The sequence below is a fragment of the Colius striatus genome, chromosome 5, assembly GCF_028858725.1.
Source record: "Colius striatus isolate bColStr4 chromosome 5, bColStr4.1.hap1, whole genome shotgun sequence".
Taxonomy (NCBI): domain Eukaryota; kingdom Metazoa; phylum Chordata; class Aves; order Coliiformes; family Coliidae; genus Colius; species Colius striatus.
Window position 1 is genome coordinate 53,538,810 of NC_084763.1, and position 20,246 is coordinate 53,559,055.

General features: G+C 36.7%; 1 protein-coding gene across 1 annotated transcript in view; it reads right to left on the bottom strand.

Annotated features, from left to right (window-relative positions):
• Positions 1-1,277: 1,277 nt before the first annotated feature.
• The window catches only part of MALRD1 (MAM and LDL receptor class A domain containing 1), a 222,189-nt gene continuing 203,220 nt past the window's right edge, over positions 1,278-20,246 (bottom strand). Inside the window, exons 36-40 of the mRNA XM_061997419.1 lie at positions 13,694-13,776; positions 13,512-13,602; positions 3,794-3,866; positions 2,111-2,167; positions 1,278-1,406 (exon numbers count right to left, since the gene is read on the bottom strand). Coding sequence (XP_061853403.1) covers positions 1,278-1,406; positions 2,111-2,167; positions 3,794-3,866; positions 13,512-13,602; positions 13,694-13,776 — 433 coding nt within the window. The remainder of the gene's footprint in view (positions 1,407-2,110; positions 2,168-3,793; positions 3,867-13,511; positions 13,603-13,693; positions 13,777-20,246) is intronic.

A 20,246-nucleotide genomic window follows, 5' to 3' on the forward strand; every position in this document is an offset into this window, starting at 1 on the left:
AAACCTAAGGCAAAAAGTAGTTCTGTGGCCTCAGATGGAGAGCTTCAGATTACTGTTAAGCTATTAAGAACAAAGGACAAAAGAACCCCAAACCCCAAACCAAGCACAACCCCCCAAAAACCCAAACCCAAACATAGCAGTCTTATACATGATGGGATGAAGCCAGGCTTCACTGTGCTTCTCTGTCTGAAGTCTTGAAAGTCTAATAAATGTCAAACATTTCAGCTTTCCCTGAATGAAAGTATTAACAGGGATCCTGTCTACTATAGGGATGTCTGTTTTATGAAATTTGCAGGAGGTTAATATCTTTGAAGCTTGCCAAAGGGTTTAAAATTAAGTGGTCTGTAGAAATATACTAAGGGAGGAAAACACAAGCACAGCAGGAACAATTAGATCTTCAAGTAAAAAATGATTGCCATATAATTCAAGGGGGCATTCTGGAAGATGACATATTCTCAGGTTATTTAAAGTGTAAACACTATTACAAGCTATGCTTGGTGTTCACAGAGGACAACATGCAAAATCAGAAGGCAATCCAGTATTCTCCCACAGTATCTTTCTCATGTAGGCTTGAGTCAACGTAAGTATCATCTGTGTGGGAGGCCAACCTATTCAGCAGAAATATGGTTTCCTGAACATCCTAGTTTCCACTCTCTGTCAACCACTGAGCTAAATTTATCAGTATTGCTGTGGTAAGCACTGTAGAGCTGACCAGAAGGGAATTTGGTCAGATATGATTATCAAGGTTAATAATAAACATACTTTAAAAAACTAAGTGTACATATCAATATGTCACAATGATGAATCATATGTTGAACTCATATGCAAATCCATGACTCATGACTGTCTTTGATGCAGTTGGATATGTTTCTAATTATACAAAGACGTTTCTTTTGCTTCTGCCTTTTGGAAAACTAAAATAGCCATTTAAAATCTCTTTTTAATGCACAATTACAGAACTATTTAAGTCATCATTTCTCAAATAATAAGCATTAAATTATGATTTCCAAACCTCAAGAATCTGGATTTGATTAAACATTTAACATACCGGAATTTGAACTGTACAAATGTAAAATGAGTTCATAGTTACCAATTTCTTTCTACACCAACAGAGATGACAGAAGACATATGTATTACATACAGATTCCAGTTTTAATGTAGAGTTACTTTCTGAACATAATTCTTTTAACAAATGTGAAGAGTTATTCGTTCATATTGCAAATGCTACAGTATCATGACATACTTTTAGACTTTGGAACAAACCTTCAGACAAAGAGTTACAAGCAATATTGATCCTTTTTTATGTCTGTTTTCAAGTAATTACATAATTTCTCCATGTCTTCTGATGTTTCACCATAAAGAGGATTTGGAAAAGAAGTATCATTCCTGTCTTCATTAGATGGATACTAAAAAGAAAAAGAATTAGAATGGACACGTGAATGGCTGTAGATTCACTACAGAAGTCACACATGATGTTAAGCTCAGAGAAAACTATATATTTTAGAAAAAAAAAGAAAATCTAAACTTTTTAGTTTAGATTTTCAGCTGATAAAACTTAGCATAGCTCCACTGAAACTATAATTTGACACATACACCTGATCAAGTTATTCAACCTTCTTCTGCACCTGTTCTCACCTTTGTTTTACTTGTTTGCAGAGCTCTTGCTCTAACACACATACAGTATTATTTTGGTAGAATCTGTATAATAATATCATTGCAACATCACTAATTTTGGTACATGGCATTGTAGTTTAAATGCCTGGTTCTAATCTTGAATGAGGAAGGTATGAGACAAGAGATAATAAAGACTCTTTGGGTAAGGAGTTCTGTAGTTCTAAACATTTTCTTCAGCATCTGCTTTAACGCAAAGTGTTGAACTACCATATGGCCCAACAAGTAGCTATGGCAAGCTGCACTAACAAAATTGCTATTATGAGGTCCTTGTCAGGCAATCCAACCATGGTAATCCTTCTCAGATTTCCAGAGGTGCTAACATTATGAGTAACAATATACCATTGACTTTAGGTGACATTTTCTCCCTTTCCTTTGCAAATGAACTTTATTTAATAGCACAATACGTATTCAACCTCAGAAACGTGTTACTACATACCTCATGCCATGGAGAAACACTGATTTGAACAGCAGGTGAGGTGGAACACCCAGGAAACTATGGAAAGAAGTAAACTGATTCAGAATACTTTTAGTGAACTGCAAATAATCTGAAAAGACACTTCCATGTGGCTGTGTCAGCAACACACTCTAATGGATCCAAAACTATGAGACAATATTACAGGAGTTTGGCAGCATTAAACCTGCATGATTTTGGTGTTGAGAAAGCTCCAGGGAGAATTGTTCTTTTCTTATGAAACTTATAGATTTCTGCAAGTGTATAACTTGTTGGCATTCAGCTACAGATAAGAGCTGTTGCTTGTGGTTTACCATATCTTTTGACTGGTGATACACCATTCAGATTTAGGGATCATCAGACTTAGAAAATTTGTAACTCTTTCCTTTTAAAGGAAGAATTAGTGAAAAAAAAAAGTATTTTCCCAATCTTAAAGAACACAGAGAAAAATCTGATACAACACTGGACTTCAATCATCATGCCTGAGGCTGTCTTCTATGAAAATGTCTCTTCTAACACTGTGCTTCTGTGTTTTTTTCAACTTGCTACTAAATGAAACCTGTCAGGAAATTATTTTAAATAAAATAAAAATGTCCTGACAGATTGGACATGATTGTGACGAGCATGTTTTCAACTTGGAGTTCTCACAAACCCCAACCTGTAAGTGAATAAATTTGATCTAATGTCTCCAAAAGCAAGTATAAGGAACCTTTTATAGAAGGTAAATGGTATGTCATAGTTAATCCTATTCAAAGCTGCAGTGGAATCTTCTATTACTGGCTGTGGAAAGGATAAGGAGGTTTTATTTTATATTTCAAATCAAGATTTGTTCTTGCAATGCTAATAAGGGAAGTATCAAAATGAGGGCAGGAAGGATATTCTAAACATCTCATTTTTTTCTCCTTTTAACTCCAAGGTGCAGTGCTAAATCAAATAGCAGAGATAGCTGCATTTAAAGTCAGTCTTATTTCTCTTGTTAAATATAAAATATAAGATTTAGCTACCACTGTAATTTGATAATTAGATCTTGCTTTGAAATCTTTTGCTGCAATATATTCACTTACATATTTTGTTCACAGACTTCTCTGTTACTCTGGCAGTCTCTCTATTATGATCAACAAGTGATATAAGGGAAAAATGTGACCAAGTTTTTGTTTAGTGTCCAAGTGAATTTTACAGTGATGGGAATAGTAATGCACATTTAATATACTGGGAAGTGTTATAAACTCTTTCATTAAATTAAAGTAAGACCAAGCTGGGTGCTGAAACACGCATTTGGTTTTTATGTTGGGTGTTTGTTTGGTACTATTCTTTCCAGAAGTAAAAGGAGATAAATCCCAGTGAGCTTTTTCTTGATGTTTGGCTAAATATTTAATACAAACCTCTCTCTTTTTTTGTTTGTTTGGTGTTTTTTCTGAGATTCAGAATCCAACAGTTAGTATTAGTGATGTACATTGAGATGTTCTCATAACTGGGCTGAATTCAAATCTACCTGTGCTTTCAAAATGCATTGCAACTGATCTGAGTGCTGCAGGAATTTGTAATCCTTACTCCTTTTATTAGATAGGATTACATGAGGGATTGCACTGTTTGTTTTAATGGAAAACTTATTTGAGGACTGCAGCCTCACATTTTTCTGAATGTGTAGAAGCTGATGTTGTTGCTTACCTGTACCTTCTTGGACGAACTAAGGTCTTCATACAATGGGTTGACAAATGAAACAGCAGTTTCCTCCAGATTCCTTGAAAAGTCAAGCAAACATGACAAAATAATCCACAATATCACATTAGTTGTCAAGGAGTAGTTTCAAATCAAAATGGCTTGAGTAAAAAATATAGATTTCTAAATATATGTTTGACTGAACTCTACTGAAATGAATGAAATTAAGTCAATGTTCTGTGTAAGTTGTGTGTAGGTTCAATTAATATTTTATCCTTTTTTTGCTGCTGAAGTTATATATGCTTCTGGACATGCATAGAGCTGTTTGGTATTCATAAAATGCAGGTACAGTGCTATACACTAAATAAAATGTACTATTATCTAAAAGGTTGCATTGCCATATGTTGTTTGGTTGTGACAAGATCATGTTTTCTCTGTGTTTTGCTACTGTCCCACTAGCAATTAAATAAGTGACATGATCTTAGGCTCTGAGTTGAAGAATCTCCTTTTCCAATGAATTTTAAAAGACCTTACATTCAGAATTAGATTTACAGCTACAGAAGCTCTCTGTACCTTTTGCTACAAAGCCAGAAATATTTCAAGAATCACAGATGTTGTTAGAATGCAAAGTTTTCATGAACAAACACAATGCCTTAAGCAATTTATAATACATGAATAGGACAAATTTTACTAATTATGAGTCTCATATCCATTACCTCAGCTAGAAGTGTAAAGATAGGCTTTCCTGACAGAGATCTTCATATATGCCTTTTTTTAGGGGGAGCATTTATGGCCTGTGAGATTAATCCCATTAATTCTGCAAAATCAAAGGATATTGGGGATGGAACTTTCTACCTACATCTATAGATGACTGGTTGCTAATGTTCCACAATGCTTGAAATCATCTGTCTTGGTTTTGGTTGGGATAAAGTTAGTTTAGGGCTATGTTTTGGGTTTGTGCTAAAAAGAATGTTGATAACACTGGAATATTTGGTTAGTGTTGAACAGTTCTTGCACAGAATTTTTCTGCTTCTCTCCCTGCTCTGACAGTGAGTGGGCTTCGGATGCACAATAAGCTGTGAAAAAGCATGGCCAGAACAGCTGACCTGAACTAGCCAAAGGATTGTTCCATACCACAGAACGTCATGCCCAGCATGGGGATGTGGGGAGGTGCAGATCACCGCTCAGACATCAGTCAGTGGGAGATAAGTAATTGCATTATGCATCACTTCATTGTTGGTTCTTTCTTTTGGTTTTTTTTTTCTCTCACTCTGTTGTATTTCTGTCATTATTATTTATTATTGTTGTTGGATTTCATTTCATTGTTGTTATTAATTGTTGTTATCTCAACCCACAAGCTTTACTTTTTTTTCTGATGTTCCTCCCTACCCCACTTGCAGAGGGGGTGGTGAGTGAGCAGCCGCCTGGTGCTTAGTTGCCAGTTGGGGTTAAACCACATCAGCAAAACTGTTCTAATGCCATATAAAAAGCAACTGCATTAGTTATAATTACTGAAGAATGATGGAGAAGCACACTGTACTGTTTTTAAATTATATTTGCTTTTGCAAAGATGCATTTAGATGCTTTTTTCACTAATACTTTTATGAATAAAAGCATATACGTGCCTTTGCATGCATGAAAAGCTGTGTTTGCACTGTATCCTAAAATAAAAAGTTTCCTAAAACTAATACTCAACCTCAATGAGAGATGGGTTTTCTTGTGTTAAAAAAAGCTGATCCTACAGATGATTTAAGTAGTATCTCCCTAAAAACTCAGTCTCTATGTGACTGTGGCAGGCAGGATTGAAGGGAAAGAGCAGTTATGGAAACACAGTTCATGGTGATGTTGGGAAGGGAAGCTCGTTTTCCTTAGCAAGAGCCACTGGGAAGACACATTGCATGATTTCTTTTGCAAAGAACTAAAACTAGAATGGATGAATAAGAGGAAGACACGGGTAGGCTACAGAAATATATCATCTTGTCTCCTTAAAGTCTTTCACAAGATTGTCAGAAAGTCATTCCTTCTAATGCCAGTCTTATTCAGTTTGATTACCTGACATAGCAAAGATATGAAAAGATGAATATTTGAACCTATTGATTTGCTCTTTTAATCTTAGTCTTAACCATAATAAATAATGATATTCTGATGCTTTTAGTTAGTTTAATGAAGCTATATTTGGTTATTTATATGCCTCCTAAGTGTATATTTGCATACAAATACTCCTGAATAAAGTCCAAAATGTACACTGAATTGACTTTTCACTCTAAAATCACACCATGACTTACAAAACCTGAGGCCAGAGCAAATTCAGATGAGAGTTGGAAAGGAACTTGGCTCTGCTTCTAGTCCCCAAAGGTCCAGATTTGCATATCTTAATTTTGTGTCTCACACATCACAAGCAAACTATATGGCCTAACAGCATGGTATGGAATTGAGCACATCGATTCTACTTACAGTCAGTACAGAAACTTTCACAGGGCAACACAAGTCACATAATTCACAGTGGGAGCCACCTTTAATGTGCCAATAGGAAACTATAAGGATAGGAAGGGTTCAAATTCTCTTTCATCCCCTATTCCTGCAAACTTAAGCACTTGTGCAAGATGTATATTGTTATTTGGGCAACAACACATCAAGTACTCAGATCTGCTCTGTGGTCAGAAAGGACAATGAACACAGATCTCCAGCATCCTTGGAAGGAGGATAACTAATCATCAGGATACCATGTGAAACCATGTGCACCAAAAATACTGCTGTCTGAGATTTTCAGCAGTGTATCTGTGGTTGCAGTGTTTACTGATGAAATTGGTCCTGTCTCTTTGTGTGAGATTTTTATGAAAATTGAGTCTTGTTCAGGTTGTCCAGTAGATTTCAAATGTCCCTCCAGTTTAGATCTCAATCATGAAAGGTCATATGTAGTTGGGTATCTAATCTGAGGGATTATAGGAATTTTATGGACAGAAATATAGTCACTGGTTGAATTTATCCACCCCAGATTTAGAGGGAGTAGAGAATAAGATTTCTCATGTTCTCTCCCATTCTGAGGAATCCTTTTGCCAAAGCAGAGCTTCGGAAGTGACCTCAAATATATTATCTTACATGTAACATATGTTACACATAGATACACAAAGATGCATACTATGAATATATTTATACAAACCAAGGTATGATTATGCCCCGTTTGTGAACGTAGGAAACAACTGTTTTAACGGATACTAACAATTATCCTTAAAACCAGCTGAAATAATTTCAAATTAATCAAAAAGCCTCAAAGAATATACAAGTGAAAAATTAACCATTGCTTGTTTATGTAAGTGCTATAAGCCATCAGCTGGACAAGGTGGCAACTGCCTGAGGAGGTCTGTACTTGGGAACTGTATTTGGGAACTGAGATGACAGAGTCACATTACCTTACATGTTATGTATACATCCCTAAAAGTAAACACAATAGATCTTTAGTAAATTAGAAAGATGATGTTTTCCTTATTAGAGCAAACCAATGGTATGCCTGCACTAGTACACTGTCACCAATATGGATACTGCTGAGGAATGCATAAACGTGAGGTGAGTGTTGCCATCTGGTCACCAGTTTACATTAATTTTAAACTGCTGGATTGGGCTGTTTAACTAAAAGTACTGCAGTAGCTTGATTTAAGCTCATTCTTGCAATGCTTGCTGTTACTTGACATAAATGAAGTATTGTCCTGATAGGAAAGGACAGCTTATTGCTACAGTAAAGAGCAATAAGTCCATCACAAGCTCTCATGATAGGGAGAAAGTTATGTATGTGTTACCACTATACAGTAAGGGCAAGAGTAACTCATTACTCACAAAAACTATGATCCAGGATAATTAATCAATGTGAAATGTTTATAAATCTCATTCATGAAGAAAACTCTTAAATGGCAAGTTCAGAAGACTGTACCAAGCAATGAATAATTAGGGTTAAAAACACCAAGCATAGGATGGTTTAGAAAAAAACCCAACTCAATCATGTGAGTAATGCAGCTCAGAAAGAACTGGGGTTTCTAACATAATTGGAAATATCATGATAGGAAAGGACAGGATTCATTGTCTTGGGATGAGTTCTCATGGGTCATAGCATTGCTAAGGTCATCTGCACTCTTTAGTAGAAAAGATTGTGGCCTTGTCATAGGTTTCCTCACTACAATTTCATAGAGATGGGAGAAAGTTGTATGTTCCATAAAGTACCTGCCAGTGTATAAAGGGATTGTTGAGTAACATCATGCTTTTTAACAGAAAATGAAAATATTTCATTCATTTGGATGCAATAGCTCAGGATTTTGTTCTTTTCAATGTAACAATCAATGAAAAATCAGTATACAAATTTGTAGGAAATATAGTATGAGAAGAATGTTTATCATCAGGTCCCTAAGAACGACAAAATCCTGGTGGTTCCAATAGTAAATTAAAATTAAGCTACTAACTAAACAATCCCTTAAAATAATTCTTTTTAGATGCTTTAAAGCATCTGCTCTAAACAGAAATAATAACTCAAGATCTCGTTTTCCAAAGGATTTATAAAAACTTTTAAACTAAATTAAGGTTTTCAGAAGTGGGCTACATTTTACACATCCCACCAAAGAAACTGGAGGCGTGATGCAAAGAGAACAGACTTTCCAAAAAAGCTGCATTTAGAATCATCTACAAGTCACTTGGATGCTTGATTAGGCTGTTAATTTGCTGCCTGGGCTTCCCAGGTCTGTGTTTTGTATCTTTGATGTCAATTCAAGAAATGTACATATCTATTTTTAAAACTGATCCTTTGTATCTTTCATCTTGGTGATCTTGAAGGCTTCAGACTAAGAGATTTGCTCTGTTTCAGCATGTCATCTCTTGTTTCATTGCAACTTTTTCTGTATGTGGTGGCTGAGATGCACAATTACACTGGATTTCATCCCTCAGTAGAAAATATTCTACAGAAGGAGGAATGGATTTAGAGAAGAACATTAGACTAACAAAAACACCTTTCAAATAACAGTTAAGGATGGTGTTTCCTGGTTTTGTCTCTCTTTTTTGTCATAAAACTGCATCTTTTTCTTTCATTCTACAAGAATAATATCTGTCTCCCTGTTCACAAGCTGAAAATAGTTCAATTAATGTCATTATATTGTCATTCTATGTCTCACTTTGGGATAGATGAAAGGAGGTGTAGCCAGCAATGACCTCTGACAGTCCTTCAGAATCACTCTAAGAACTTTCCCTGGAATACACTATCTGTTCCTCCATAGCAGACTTCCAGAAGGGTATGGTCTAAGTGAAGAAAGTCCTGGCAACAGCAACAGGGAATCACAATAATTGTGAGAAAACCTTAACCATGAAGAAAGGCTGAAAGCACTGAGCTTGTTTAGCCTAAAGAAAGTAGCCTGTAAAGAGTCACGACCACTGCCTTGAAGTACGTAGAAAGCTTTTAGCAGGAGGAAGAGAACGATTCATTCTTGTCCATGGTGAATTGGAATGAACTTAAATTGTAACCAGACATAGCAGCAGTTTGAACTTCTAACACTAACTTTCTTTCTACCTAGGGTACCAATATTGCCTGAGATTGCCATCAAATTAATGTTTGAGAGGTCTTTAAGTGCCAACACAGAAGTAATACAACTGAGTTTGTCCTGTGGCAGGATGAAAAACAGCTCCTGTGGGTCTTGTTTTCCCATGGTATTCTATCATTTTCAAATATTCTCTCAAAGAACCTTAGTTTTTACTCTGTAACGTGTGGCAAGATACATTACTGATACACTGTGGAAAAATTAGTGTTCTGTGCTCATTATGACTGACAGGAGTGATAATAGATGTGGTACATTAACATTGCAGCTGATGGCACAGATCAAGAATAGGAAAGAAACAAACTGAAAGGATCCAAGGACACTGATTGCTTCAGAAGCAATAGCAAAGAGTAGTCACTCACTTTTCATATTATCACTTTTTAAAGGAGAATGAAGCCTGAGGAGGCAGCTGCAATAAAATGGAAGCTAAAACAAAGCTTTATTTCTATTTGGTCAATAGAGACAGATGATACTAAAGGAGTAACAGGCAGCCTTCTCCTCTGGCCTAGAAAATGTCAACTGGAGTACAAATAGAAATGTGAGAAACTTATAAAATTCCTCTGATTTGACATCTTTATATAAAAGTGTCACATATCCCCAGCTAGGAGCTGGGAAGTTGCTTCCATATCTGAATGCCATAGCGGCAATTAAGTATGCTGCTGCCAAGTCATCTGGTGGGATGCTTTTTTCCATTAGGAAATAAACTTACGTTATAATCTCAAGTAACTGTCACTCAGGCAATAAAGAGTTTAAAGCCTGCAGATCAGAGATGAAATTCTCACTAAGGAAGAAGACAGAGAGAGCAAAGGGGAAGCAGAACACTCTTTCTTGGAAGGGGAGGTTAAGGTACTATCAATCTTTCCAGCAGAAAATAATAAAGAAGAATGAAATGTAAGTCTCAGATTCTCATTACTGTTAGTGACAACTTCTTGGCCAACAATTGTCTAAGGGGTGACTAACCTACCCCAACTGCTACTATCTCATTTGTAGTGAATAAAATATTTCTATTGGACTCTGAAATTTTTCCTCCAGCTCTCGTGTAGAATTCTGAGCTAATTCCACTGAGTCAGGGGTAGATCTACACTGCACTAAGAAAGATCCTGGTAGCTAGCACCAAGAACTGCTTATATGCCTTTTTAAGGACTATCTGCCAATACCTGCACGCCTGGTACTATTCCAGTAAGGAAAAAGAAGACACTAGTCGAAGTTACTGCAAAATAGCTAGCCAAAGAATTTGTCAGAAGGCAGTAAATATGTGCTCAAGTGCATGAAAGCTTCCCTGTGAACGAATGGCCAAGCAGAAACTCCCAGAGTACCTCTAGTGCCTAATGGCTTTTGAAAAACAACATGACCTAGGAAGGCTAAAAGCAGATAGAAGCCTTTGAAGTGAAAATAAATTCTAGGGAAGTATCACTCGTGCACAGTTGAATACCTCTAGTTCATCAAATTCCCTTAAAAAAAGATCAGGACTAAAATCTCATCCTCTGTGTGGTGCTGTCACCTTGTACATTTTACAGACTTTGCAAACACAAGTTGCTTCTTATTGTAAAGCCTCATCTTAGAGACCCAAATTCAGCATCGTGATATTGGCTGCATTTTGACTATAGTCACTTCTAAGTACTGACTAAACAGTTAAGGAATAACTTTCCTTAGCTAACTAAAACATTTCCAGCTGTGATTTGTCTATATGAAATCATGTTAGGCACTAGGTAGTTGAAGAAGGAGAAAAAAAAATGCCTGTCTGAGCTTATCTTCTCAAAGTTTTAGATTTCATTGTTTTCATAATTTCAATCAAACTTCATTTATTAGTGAGATTACCTGATAAAATGCATTTTAACTTGCATGTTAAGTCAACTGTGATTAAACTCAATGAAAACAAAAGTTATTATTCTGCACCACGGGCAAAATGATTTGACAATCTTAGTTCCTAACAGCCAAAACTTATCATTTTGCCAGCTCCGCTGAAAATAATCAAGACCAGAATAAGCTCTGCTGTGTAAATTATCAAACCTTTTATTTCACAGATCTGATTCTCTCCATGAAAGGACTGTAATATTTTCTCTATGCCATAGTAAAAAGATCCTCATTCATCCTTGGTTTTTACATAATTAGTAGAACACTGAAGTTTTTGGCAGACTCCAACAGGGTATCTCTTCAGTGCAAAAAATGTCTCTATATTATTTTAGAATGTATAATTGCAGGAAAGGAAAAAATACTCCTTGGATTTACAGGTGGGAATGAAGTGGATGGCAGTGCAGTAACTCTTAAGCACAGAAAGAAAAAAGTAAAAGGGAGTGTTTGGTCTACAGAACAAGTAGCATAAGAAAAGCATTTTCCTTGATTAAAACACAATCATTTCAGAAAAAAATAAGACCTTTCTTTGCAAAAATATTAATTGAAATTACAATAAAAAAAATCAAGCAACTCTTACAGTACAGCTTATCTTGCACTCCTGAGGTCTCTTTTTGTATATGTACCTTAGCAGGTTGCATAAATGCAAAAGAATTACATTTTAGAACTCCTGTGAAGTAAGATAAGGAAATGCTATTATTCCCACTTAACAGAAGAGGAAGCAGGCATAAAGAAAGCAGGTGAAGTTGTGCACTCAATTAACAGTAGCACCTGCCTCAACATTTTGCTTCTGTGTCCATAGACAACTCTACCTGTCAGAGATGGCATGCAGTCTTCAGAGACATGTCAGAAGCAATAACATCAGGGCAGGAGTCTGCACAGTTTAGTAGATAGTTTGGGAGATAATGACATCCCCAAAGAGAGAAAGGTCTATAGCAGAGCACAAGTTTAAAGGAAAAGAGACAGTTTTAAAGATGAATTCTGGAGGAGAAAATGAGGGATGAGGGAAATCTAACAACATTAAAATGGACAGGCAATGCACAATAAGAATTGCTGAGAGGTTAGTGGTAGGTACTTGCAGACAGAGAAGGATCTAGCAGAGTAAGCCAAGAGAAAGATGGGCAGAGAAGAAATACAAATGTTTGAGGAAAAGAAATAGCAAAAAAAGAAGAAAATCTTTAATTAGACAGGACAAAGAATGTAGAGATTATCAGAGATAGGCAGTTTAAGCAATATCGTAAAAAAATCTTTGAATTCAAATAATTAGATGAAAAGATATGTCTAGTACTACCTGTACTGTTCTTCAGAGCACTTGAAATAAACCACCAACCTGCTGATTCTTTCAAAAAGATAATTTAGTTTCTGTTTGCCCAGTATTAATAGGAAGCATAATATTGGATGGAAGGAATATAGATTTGGGGGAAAAAAGTCACCAGGTAGAGCACTCATTCACCAAGAGTGAGATGCGTCCTGGAACCACAAGCCAAGAGGTCTGTACTGCGGTGATCCTAGTGCAAGATGGCAGTATTGGATAATGGCTGTGAGATGAAGAGGTAGTGGAGATGGGTAGAAGGAATAGATAAGGCTACATTGGTAAGATAGATCTAAAGAACCACTGATTGAGATGACTCATACAACATTAAAACAAAAAGTCAGATTGTGAATATGTCTGTAGTACCTAAGGGAGAGGGAAAAAACACTATGATTTGTACAAAAGGTTCCATAATTCTGCAGTAACACAGCTTGCACTTCTTCTAATCTATTGAAGCTTTTTATGAAAAATCATAACATTTTTAAGTAGAAAAAAAATCACTTTTATTCTATCCAGTTATCACAGGGAAAAAGAAAGTTCTCCAATGTGTTTAAATATCGAAAGATGCAGAGCAAAAGTGTCCCACCAGCTGCATGTGGTACTCAATGTCTTCAGGAAGAGCTGTGAATCTGACTGTAGGAAACTAATTTGGCACCAGAGGTTTCAAGAAGCCATAAATATGCCCTATTTTTACCATTTCTCCATCGTGTACAATAATCAGAGCTACTGCTGTTAAGGTGAATGAATAGTGAACTTTATCATTTAGGAATAATAATACATGGTTGCTATTGAAACATTCTAAGCAGTCAAGCTATAAGTCACTTCCAGATTGGGGTCCACTAAGGCCAGCTTTTGTTACAAAGCTGAATTTTATACTTGAATATGAAGGCAAACACTGTGGAGAGACTGAGAAGTTGAAACCAGTAAGACTGGGCGGTTAGCCACTGCTTTGTGCCACATTTGTGTCTGCTTCACAGAATAGAAAAGTTTCACTTACGTTTCTGGCACTTTCTTCTTGGAAAGGAAATACAAGGCAACAGCTGTAATTTTAATCAGCAAGAAACTGATACCCAGCCCAATCCAAATATCTGCAAAATCAGAGCAATCAAGACAAAAGTAAGTAAAAGGAAACACTCAAAGAATGAGTTGAAACATATTTCTTTCTTTTTACAGACCTACCATTTTGAAGGAGACTTGAAGTTGGAGGCTGAATAGGCTTAGCACTTATGTGGCAACGGTTTCCTTTCCATTCTTTTCCACATCTGTGAATAAAACAACAATTTTTGAAAAAGGGAGAAAGAAGCAAGGACACAAGAATTGCAAATCTTTTTGAGCATTTTTGCCACTGACTAGAGCTCACTGAGGAGTAACAAAAAGCAGAATCAATGTTAATAGAATGAAATATAAGTGAGGAATTCACAAAATAAACCAAAGAGGTAAAAGGATGAAACAAAACAAAGTTCAAAGATTAGAATTTGCTGCCTTATCCTTGTTACCATCATATTTTTCTTCCACAGCAAAACAAATGTGACTATATTTTCCCTGTTATCCTCCATGTGAGGGTTAAACAAATTTCTGGGCTGAGGATCTGGGACCTTAATTGGGAGAAAGAACAATTAGAGATGAGAAATTTCCTCTCCACATCTAATCTTTTGTTCTTTTGGTTTTCTGTTTTATTTTTAAAACAGTACACCTTCAAAAAATGCCTCTTCAGAGCCAAAGCACAACATTTGAGCTAACAAGGGGAGCCATGTCAAACTACTTCAAACTTACTCTGTGGCTTAAATCCAGTCTTGATTTGAATTAACCAAAGTACAAAAAAAATCTAACCCAAGCTTTGTTGTTTTACTTTACACCTATTAACAGTTCATCACAGGTACTGAAGTAGCGTCTCATTTCTCACTTTTATTTGTCTGGATTTAGATTTTAGCTACTTGCTTTAATTGTGGACTTCTCCATCAGAATGAAGTGACCTTGGAGACGTGGGTGAGAGTTGACTGCCTCTGCTAAAACAGGTACAGTTTAGAACACCTCATGCAGTCCTGGGTACCCAAGGGAGTCTCAAAATGGCTGCAGACAGCGAGCCCTAAATGATGACTAGGGTAAGAGGATGTTAGAGGGATAGCTACATATTAACATCTAAATTTCAGGCACCTCACTTGATGTATTAATGTGAGGGGAATTGTTTATTCAGTTGCTTTTTTACTGCAACACCAACATTTTTTCATAGTCACAAAACTTTATAAAGCAGTTTCTATTTTGTAATTGTGGTTTCCTCTCCTGCCCTTAAATGTATAGTATGAAATCTCATATATGGACAATATATATTTCTAGACCTACATATCTTTATATTAAGGCTATTTGATTTGAACATAAGAGGGAACTTTGTGTTATTTGTCATGGTTTAGCAAGTGGTATTGTCTAAGTGGCTCATCCTAGCAGTTGCACACTGAGTTAACTACAACAGTGAAGATGGAGAGGAGTATTTAATTTTCCCAGAAAATGACTCAGTGTGGTGGATACAGAAAGAGGAAGGATAAGATGATGGGAGTGACAAGTATCTGTCTGCAGCCACAGTGAAATTTAGGAGAATCTCAAACAGACCAGGGCATGTTGGAAAGCAGATCTATGTCCCAATGTCAGATAGGACAGGAGAAAGGTAACTTCACTGAAGCCAAAAGTTGATATGGGATTTGTTGCAACTCAGTGGACCTTTGAAGAACAGCATGCAGAGAACATGCTTGGAGGAAAGTACCAGACCTACTCAAACACAGTGGGCAGAGAGGTTTACTTAACCCATTTTACCCCACAGACCTGAGTTTTCTCTGGTTAAAGGGCTATCTTGTTCAAGGTTAGCAATCAGTATACTAATAAATCCTAGCTTTATTGACTGGAGCCAGTAGCATATTCTAACATGCTCATTTCAAAGAAATAACAGGACAATTTCAGCTCTGGCTAAGCTGGAGGCCCACAGTATTTAATGATTGGAAATACCTGGTACTTTCTGTCCTCCTGTTCAGCATACTAAAAAAAATCACGTCATTCATAAGTTGTTCTTTTATGCTGACTGATGATCTTATACAAGTGTCAAATTGCAGTTAGGCTTATACCAGGCCCTGAGGATCCATGTAGAAACATTGCAATCTGATGGTAATCACCCATCAAAATCATTTTCTGATTGCTCTCAATTGTATAATTTCCTTTCTCCCCATTTGCCAGGTTTTGTGTTGAGCTAGGAAAGCTTTTGACCAAAATTGCCCTCTTTCTTGTCACTGCAGAACTTAGCTGTAAAAGATAGAAAGAGAAAATAGATTGGCAGCTGTGCACAAGCACTACTCAGACATGGCAAAAGAGATGCCATCTGCTGCTCTGGAGCCACTGGGGCATGGCTTGCCTCAGAGCTGCAGAGAGGTAGTTCTCATCAAGCAAGTGGGTATACGAGGAAGAGTATGGAAAAGTTGTCCTATCAAGAGTGCCAAACAACAAATAAACATGAAGAACATATCAGTTGCTTAAGACCCTGCTTATATCTTCACACATTAATTTATCTGATCACTTTTATATTTGGCAAGGGAAACAGCAATTATCCCCGACACTGAGGTAAAATATGACTATCAGCAAAATCTGGGTTATAATTTGGGGATTCACTCAGCTGGTCCTAAGATTTGTCTGCTAATTACATACAAAATAGTGTTTTCTCAAGTAAAACCGAATAAAACAAGAGAAAATAAGAGTTACATCTAGCTGAGAAATCTGCAATTTTCAATGAGGAAGCAAGAAAAACATGGAACGAAGTTTTCATTAGCATCTTTGTCTCTTAGCTGGTAGCTCTCTGGCTTTTACTAAAGCCAAGCCTTCTGCCTGTGCAGTCCTTTGCAGCCACGTGAGGTAGGTGTTGAAATGATGTTCTTCTCATGTAGTGATATTTCCCATAGACTTTAAACTCTGTCCAATATATGTAGAAACAGGTGTTTGGTAAAAAAGCAGAAGTGTCCCTCTTTTTTTCAAGGCATGGAACAAAAATACCAAGGAAAAATGTGGGAAAGACAGGTTCCAAACCAAGCGTGGTATTAGTTCATAGTGGTTTTGATACAGTCTCAATTGTTAGGCTTGGTCTTTTTCCAGTTACTGCAAAACTGTACCAGTGGATAATTATAATAATACCAGGAAGCTTTATTACAAATGAAGTAAAAATTCACCTTTCTACTGTGCAGTCCTTGACACACTCAATACCGAAGTGAACTTTAATTACTCCAACAGCTCCAGGTAGGTCAGAACAGCCTGTGCTACCCACCTGAGAGATGTCTCATTTGAAGTCCAGTTAATGAAGGAGAACACTCTTAACTACCTACCCACTAGTGTGCATAGATTGTATTTGGTGTTTTAGTTTCAGTTGCAAGGCTGATAAGCTGCTTCTTCAAAGCCACTATTAGCTTTCTCTCTGATGAGAGCAGCTGAGCATACACATGCTGGTGTGATGGAAGGACTTTACAGAATGCAGATCAACCATGTCTTCTGGGCAATATGTTAAATCTTCATTAACAGGGTAATGGCAATTTTGAAGAGCTTCCTTAATAATCCTTTTCTGCTGTTTTATTTTTAAGACAGACAACTCTGGAAAGGCTCTGAATTTATCTCTTGAGCCATGAAGCTGAAATTCCACATTATTTATGTACAATTAATTTCCTTGGACTAATTACATCTTGACTAATTAGCAGCACCACATTTTACATGAGTCTTAAGCTTATCTGAAATGCAGAGATAGCCATTGCAATCCATTCAGACAGGAAGCTCCACATACTTGAGGCAGGAGGAGCAAGTGAGAAAGACGGATGAAATAGCACTTGAATACTTCCATTCCAGTGCACATCCTAATCTATCCTGTCTGACAAAATGTCTTCTGCTATTAGCAAGTTCTTAGAGGAAAGTCACCCTGAAAGAGAGAATGTTAACCCTCCAAATTTGCTTGTAGGATTTCCAACTCATTGTTTCCTAATGTAGATATTGGTAATGCAGAGGAATGAACTTAGCAGTGCCTGTGTTGCTTCATCTTGTGCCTGTGGTTATGGCTTATCTCAGAATGAAAAATAAAAACCAGACAAGATGTCTATCATTATTGATGTTCATTCAGGGCAGGCTTAATTTAAAAGGACATGTCTGGCTGATACACTGCTGCATTTCAGAGTATCAGAGCTTGTGATGTATTAAAGCCAGTATATGCAGAACTCAAAATAAATCCACATGTATACTTGATTGCTCATTTTTCTCGAGCCATCTGATTTCTTACTTGTGCAATTATTTTCTCCAGTCTGAGATAGATAAACTCTAATGCATCTGTATTACATATGGCTCTTGGGTAGGGTCAAATAACAAGAGAAGAGCTTTGCAACAGGGAATCAAGTCCATGACCTCTGAGAAGAAGCGTGAACACAGCTCCTCATTAACTTGGAAAGAAAAAGTTCCAACAAGCTGTATTTTCAAGGAAGATTTTCATGCATGTGGAAAATTGAATGCTGAAATCTATTTAGTTTGGTTCTGCTTTCTTTCTTTTTTAATTTTTTCTTCTCCAACAGCAGTAATTACTGATGGTTCATAAAGACCAAGGTTGCTCAGTATAACACAGTGTTCTGTATTTTCATTTTTGAAAGTTGTTAGCTTTTGTCAGCATCCTGTATTGGTTTCACTTTTCTCAAGAGCCCTTATGTTTTGTGCTGAACCTGACAGAAGGTTAAAAAAATATTAAATTATAGATGAGGTTAATCTAGCAGCATTCAGAGCATTAAATACCCTGCATCTGGCATCTCCTCTGCACTTCTCAGGATTTAATAATTTAAGTGCCAGTCTTGTTTATGTTAAAAAGATTTGCATTAAAAGGCAGAGTGAACATTAAAAAAAACATCCTGAAATGTTAATCGTCTTAACATGTGGTCATGTTAATCATCGTGTGGTCGTGCCTACAGAATCCTAATGTTACTTATTTATTTAAATCCACACAGATATGTAAAGGGAACTGCTCAACAAATAATAGAGACAAAAAGAAAAATCAGCTGCTAGACAAACAACAGTGACCAAAGCTGCTCCTGCCCACAGGAATTCTGTAAGTAGATGGGAGTAAGGTACACTTAGCATTTGATAAATGTAGTGACAGCACTATTGCTGTGTGAAAGCGCCTGTAACATAGATCTCAGTTACTGATGGAAAACAATTAACAAATGGGAATTACAGAACTATTTCCACTGTACAAAATACACCTTTTCTATGTTTAAAATGTTACATGAAAGGTTACATATGAGTGCTGACATTAATCAGGAGCTGTGCCATACCTATGGAAGTGCAGGCTACTCCAGGAGTGGTGATTGATAGACAATACAGAGGGCGAAAAAAAACCCAACCCACAACTTAGCTCTTTGCAGAAGACAGAGACATTACATCCCTCAGCTATATCAGTGTAGAAGTTCCTCTGCTCACTAGCCTTAGTGTTATGCAAAATAGCGTTCACTAGATGCTTACAAGTATGTTGAAAGCAGCATGGCTTCATTCCAGTACTGGAAAGAAGTAACCTCTACTTCAATGTAGTTATCTATTTGCACTCAAGCTTTTATTAGCAATGTAGTCAAGAAAAAAAAGTCATACTCTTATTATTTTTCAGTGCTGAATCAAAGTATAAAATTCCAATAGTGAATTTTACATGAATGGGCTCAGAAAACATCATATTTATGATGAATGTAACTGGTTGCCTGCTGACTGTAGCTGGAATTAGTGCTGACTTTACTCTGTTCATGGTTAAGCTCACAGATATGGGACAAGGAGAAACCTGTCTTGGAAAAGACAGGTAAAATGTATGGTAACCTTGAAGCTGTAGCATATAGATAAGAGCTGGGAGAGAGTCTCCACTGGGAGAGAGTCAGATGTTCTCTGAAATGCTGTGCACAATTCTTATCATTCCTATTCAGAAAGATGGAACAAGACAAAGGAGGGCTACTAAGGTGAGCAAAACAATAGAAAAGTCTCTCTCACTAGAGGATTCCAAAAGAGTTCAGCCTGTTTAGTCTACTGAAAGAAAAGCTGAAGGGTACCTGGCTTTTCTCTAGAACAACAGAGAAACTGAGGAACTTTTTAGGTTAATGGAGGATACTGGCACAGTACACATGGGTATAAACTGTTTCCTCATATATTTATGAGGAAATTATTAGAAAGAGTTCAAACAGAAGAGCAAGACTCCCCTCCTTCGTGCATTTCTCATAACACATCTTTTCAGAAGACTCAGCTGGTATCCTCTGTAGTTGATACCTCATTCTCAAAAGACCCTCAGATGCTGGAAGCTCCCAGTAACATAGAAAAGTAGAGAGGAATATGAAAGCCAAGCATGTCTCATAGGTGGTCATAAAAGAAATCTGTCAAAACCTCTGAATAAAATTATATGAAATGACTGTGTGAGATAACAAGGGAGGACCCAGATTTAGCTTCTATCCTGAAAACTGCTAAAATTCATAACTGGCAGATGAAAAAGAGTCAACATGAAGCAGAGTAATATGAGTTATAAGCAGATTCTAAATGAAATGTAAGTACTCAGGAAAGATCTATGCATCCACATAGGTTATTCAATGAAAATAACTGCTCACTTTGTATCATAAAAACACACACTATACATAAAGAGTATGATAGAAGATATTACAGTGGTTAATGTCACATGGCAGAGACTGAAAAGATAAGGTTTAATTTATATAGAAGT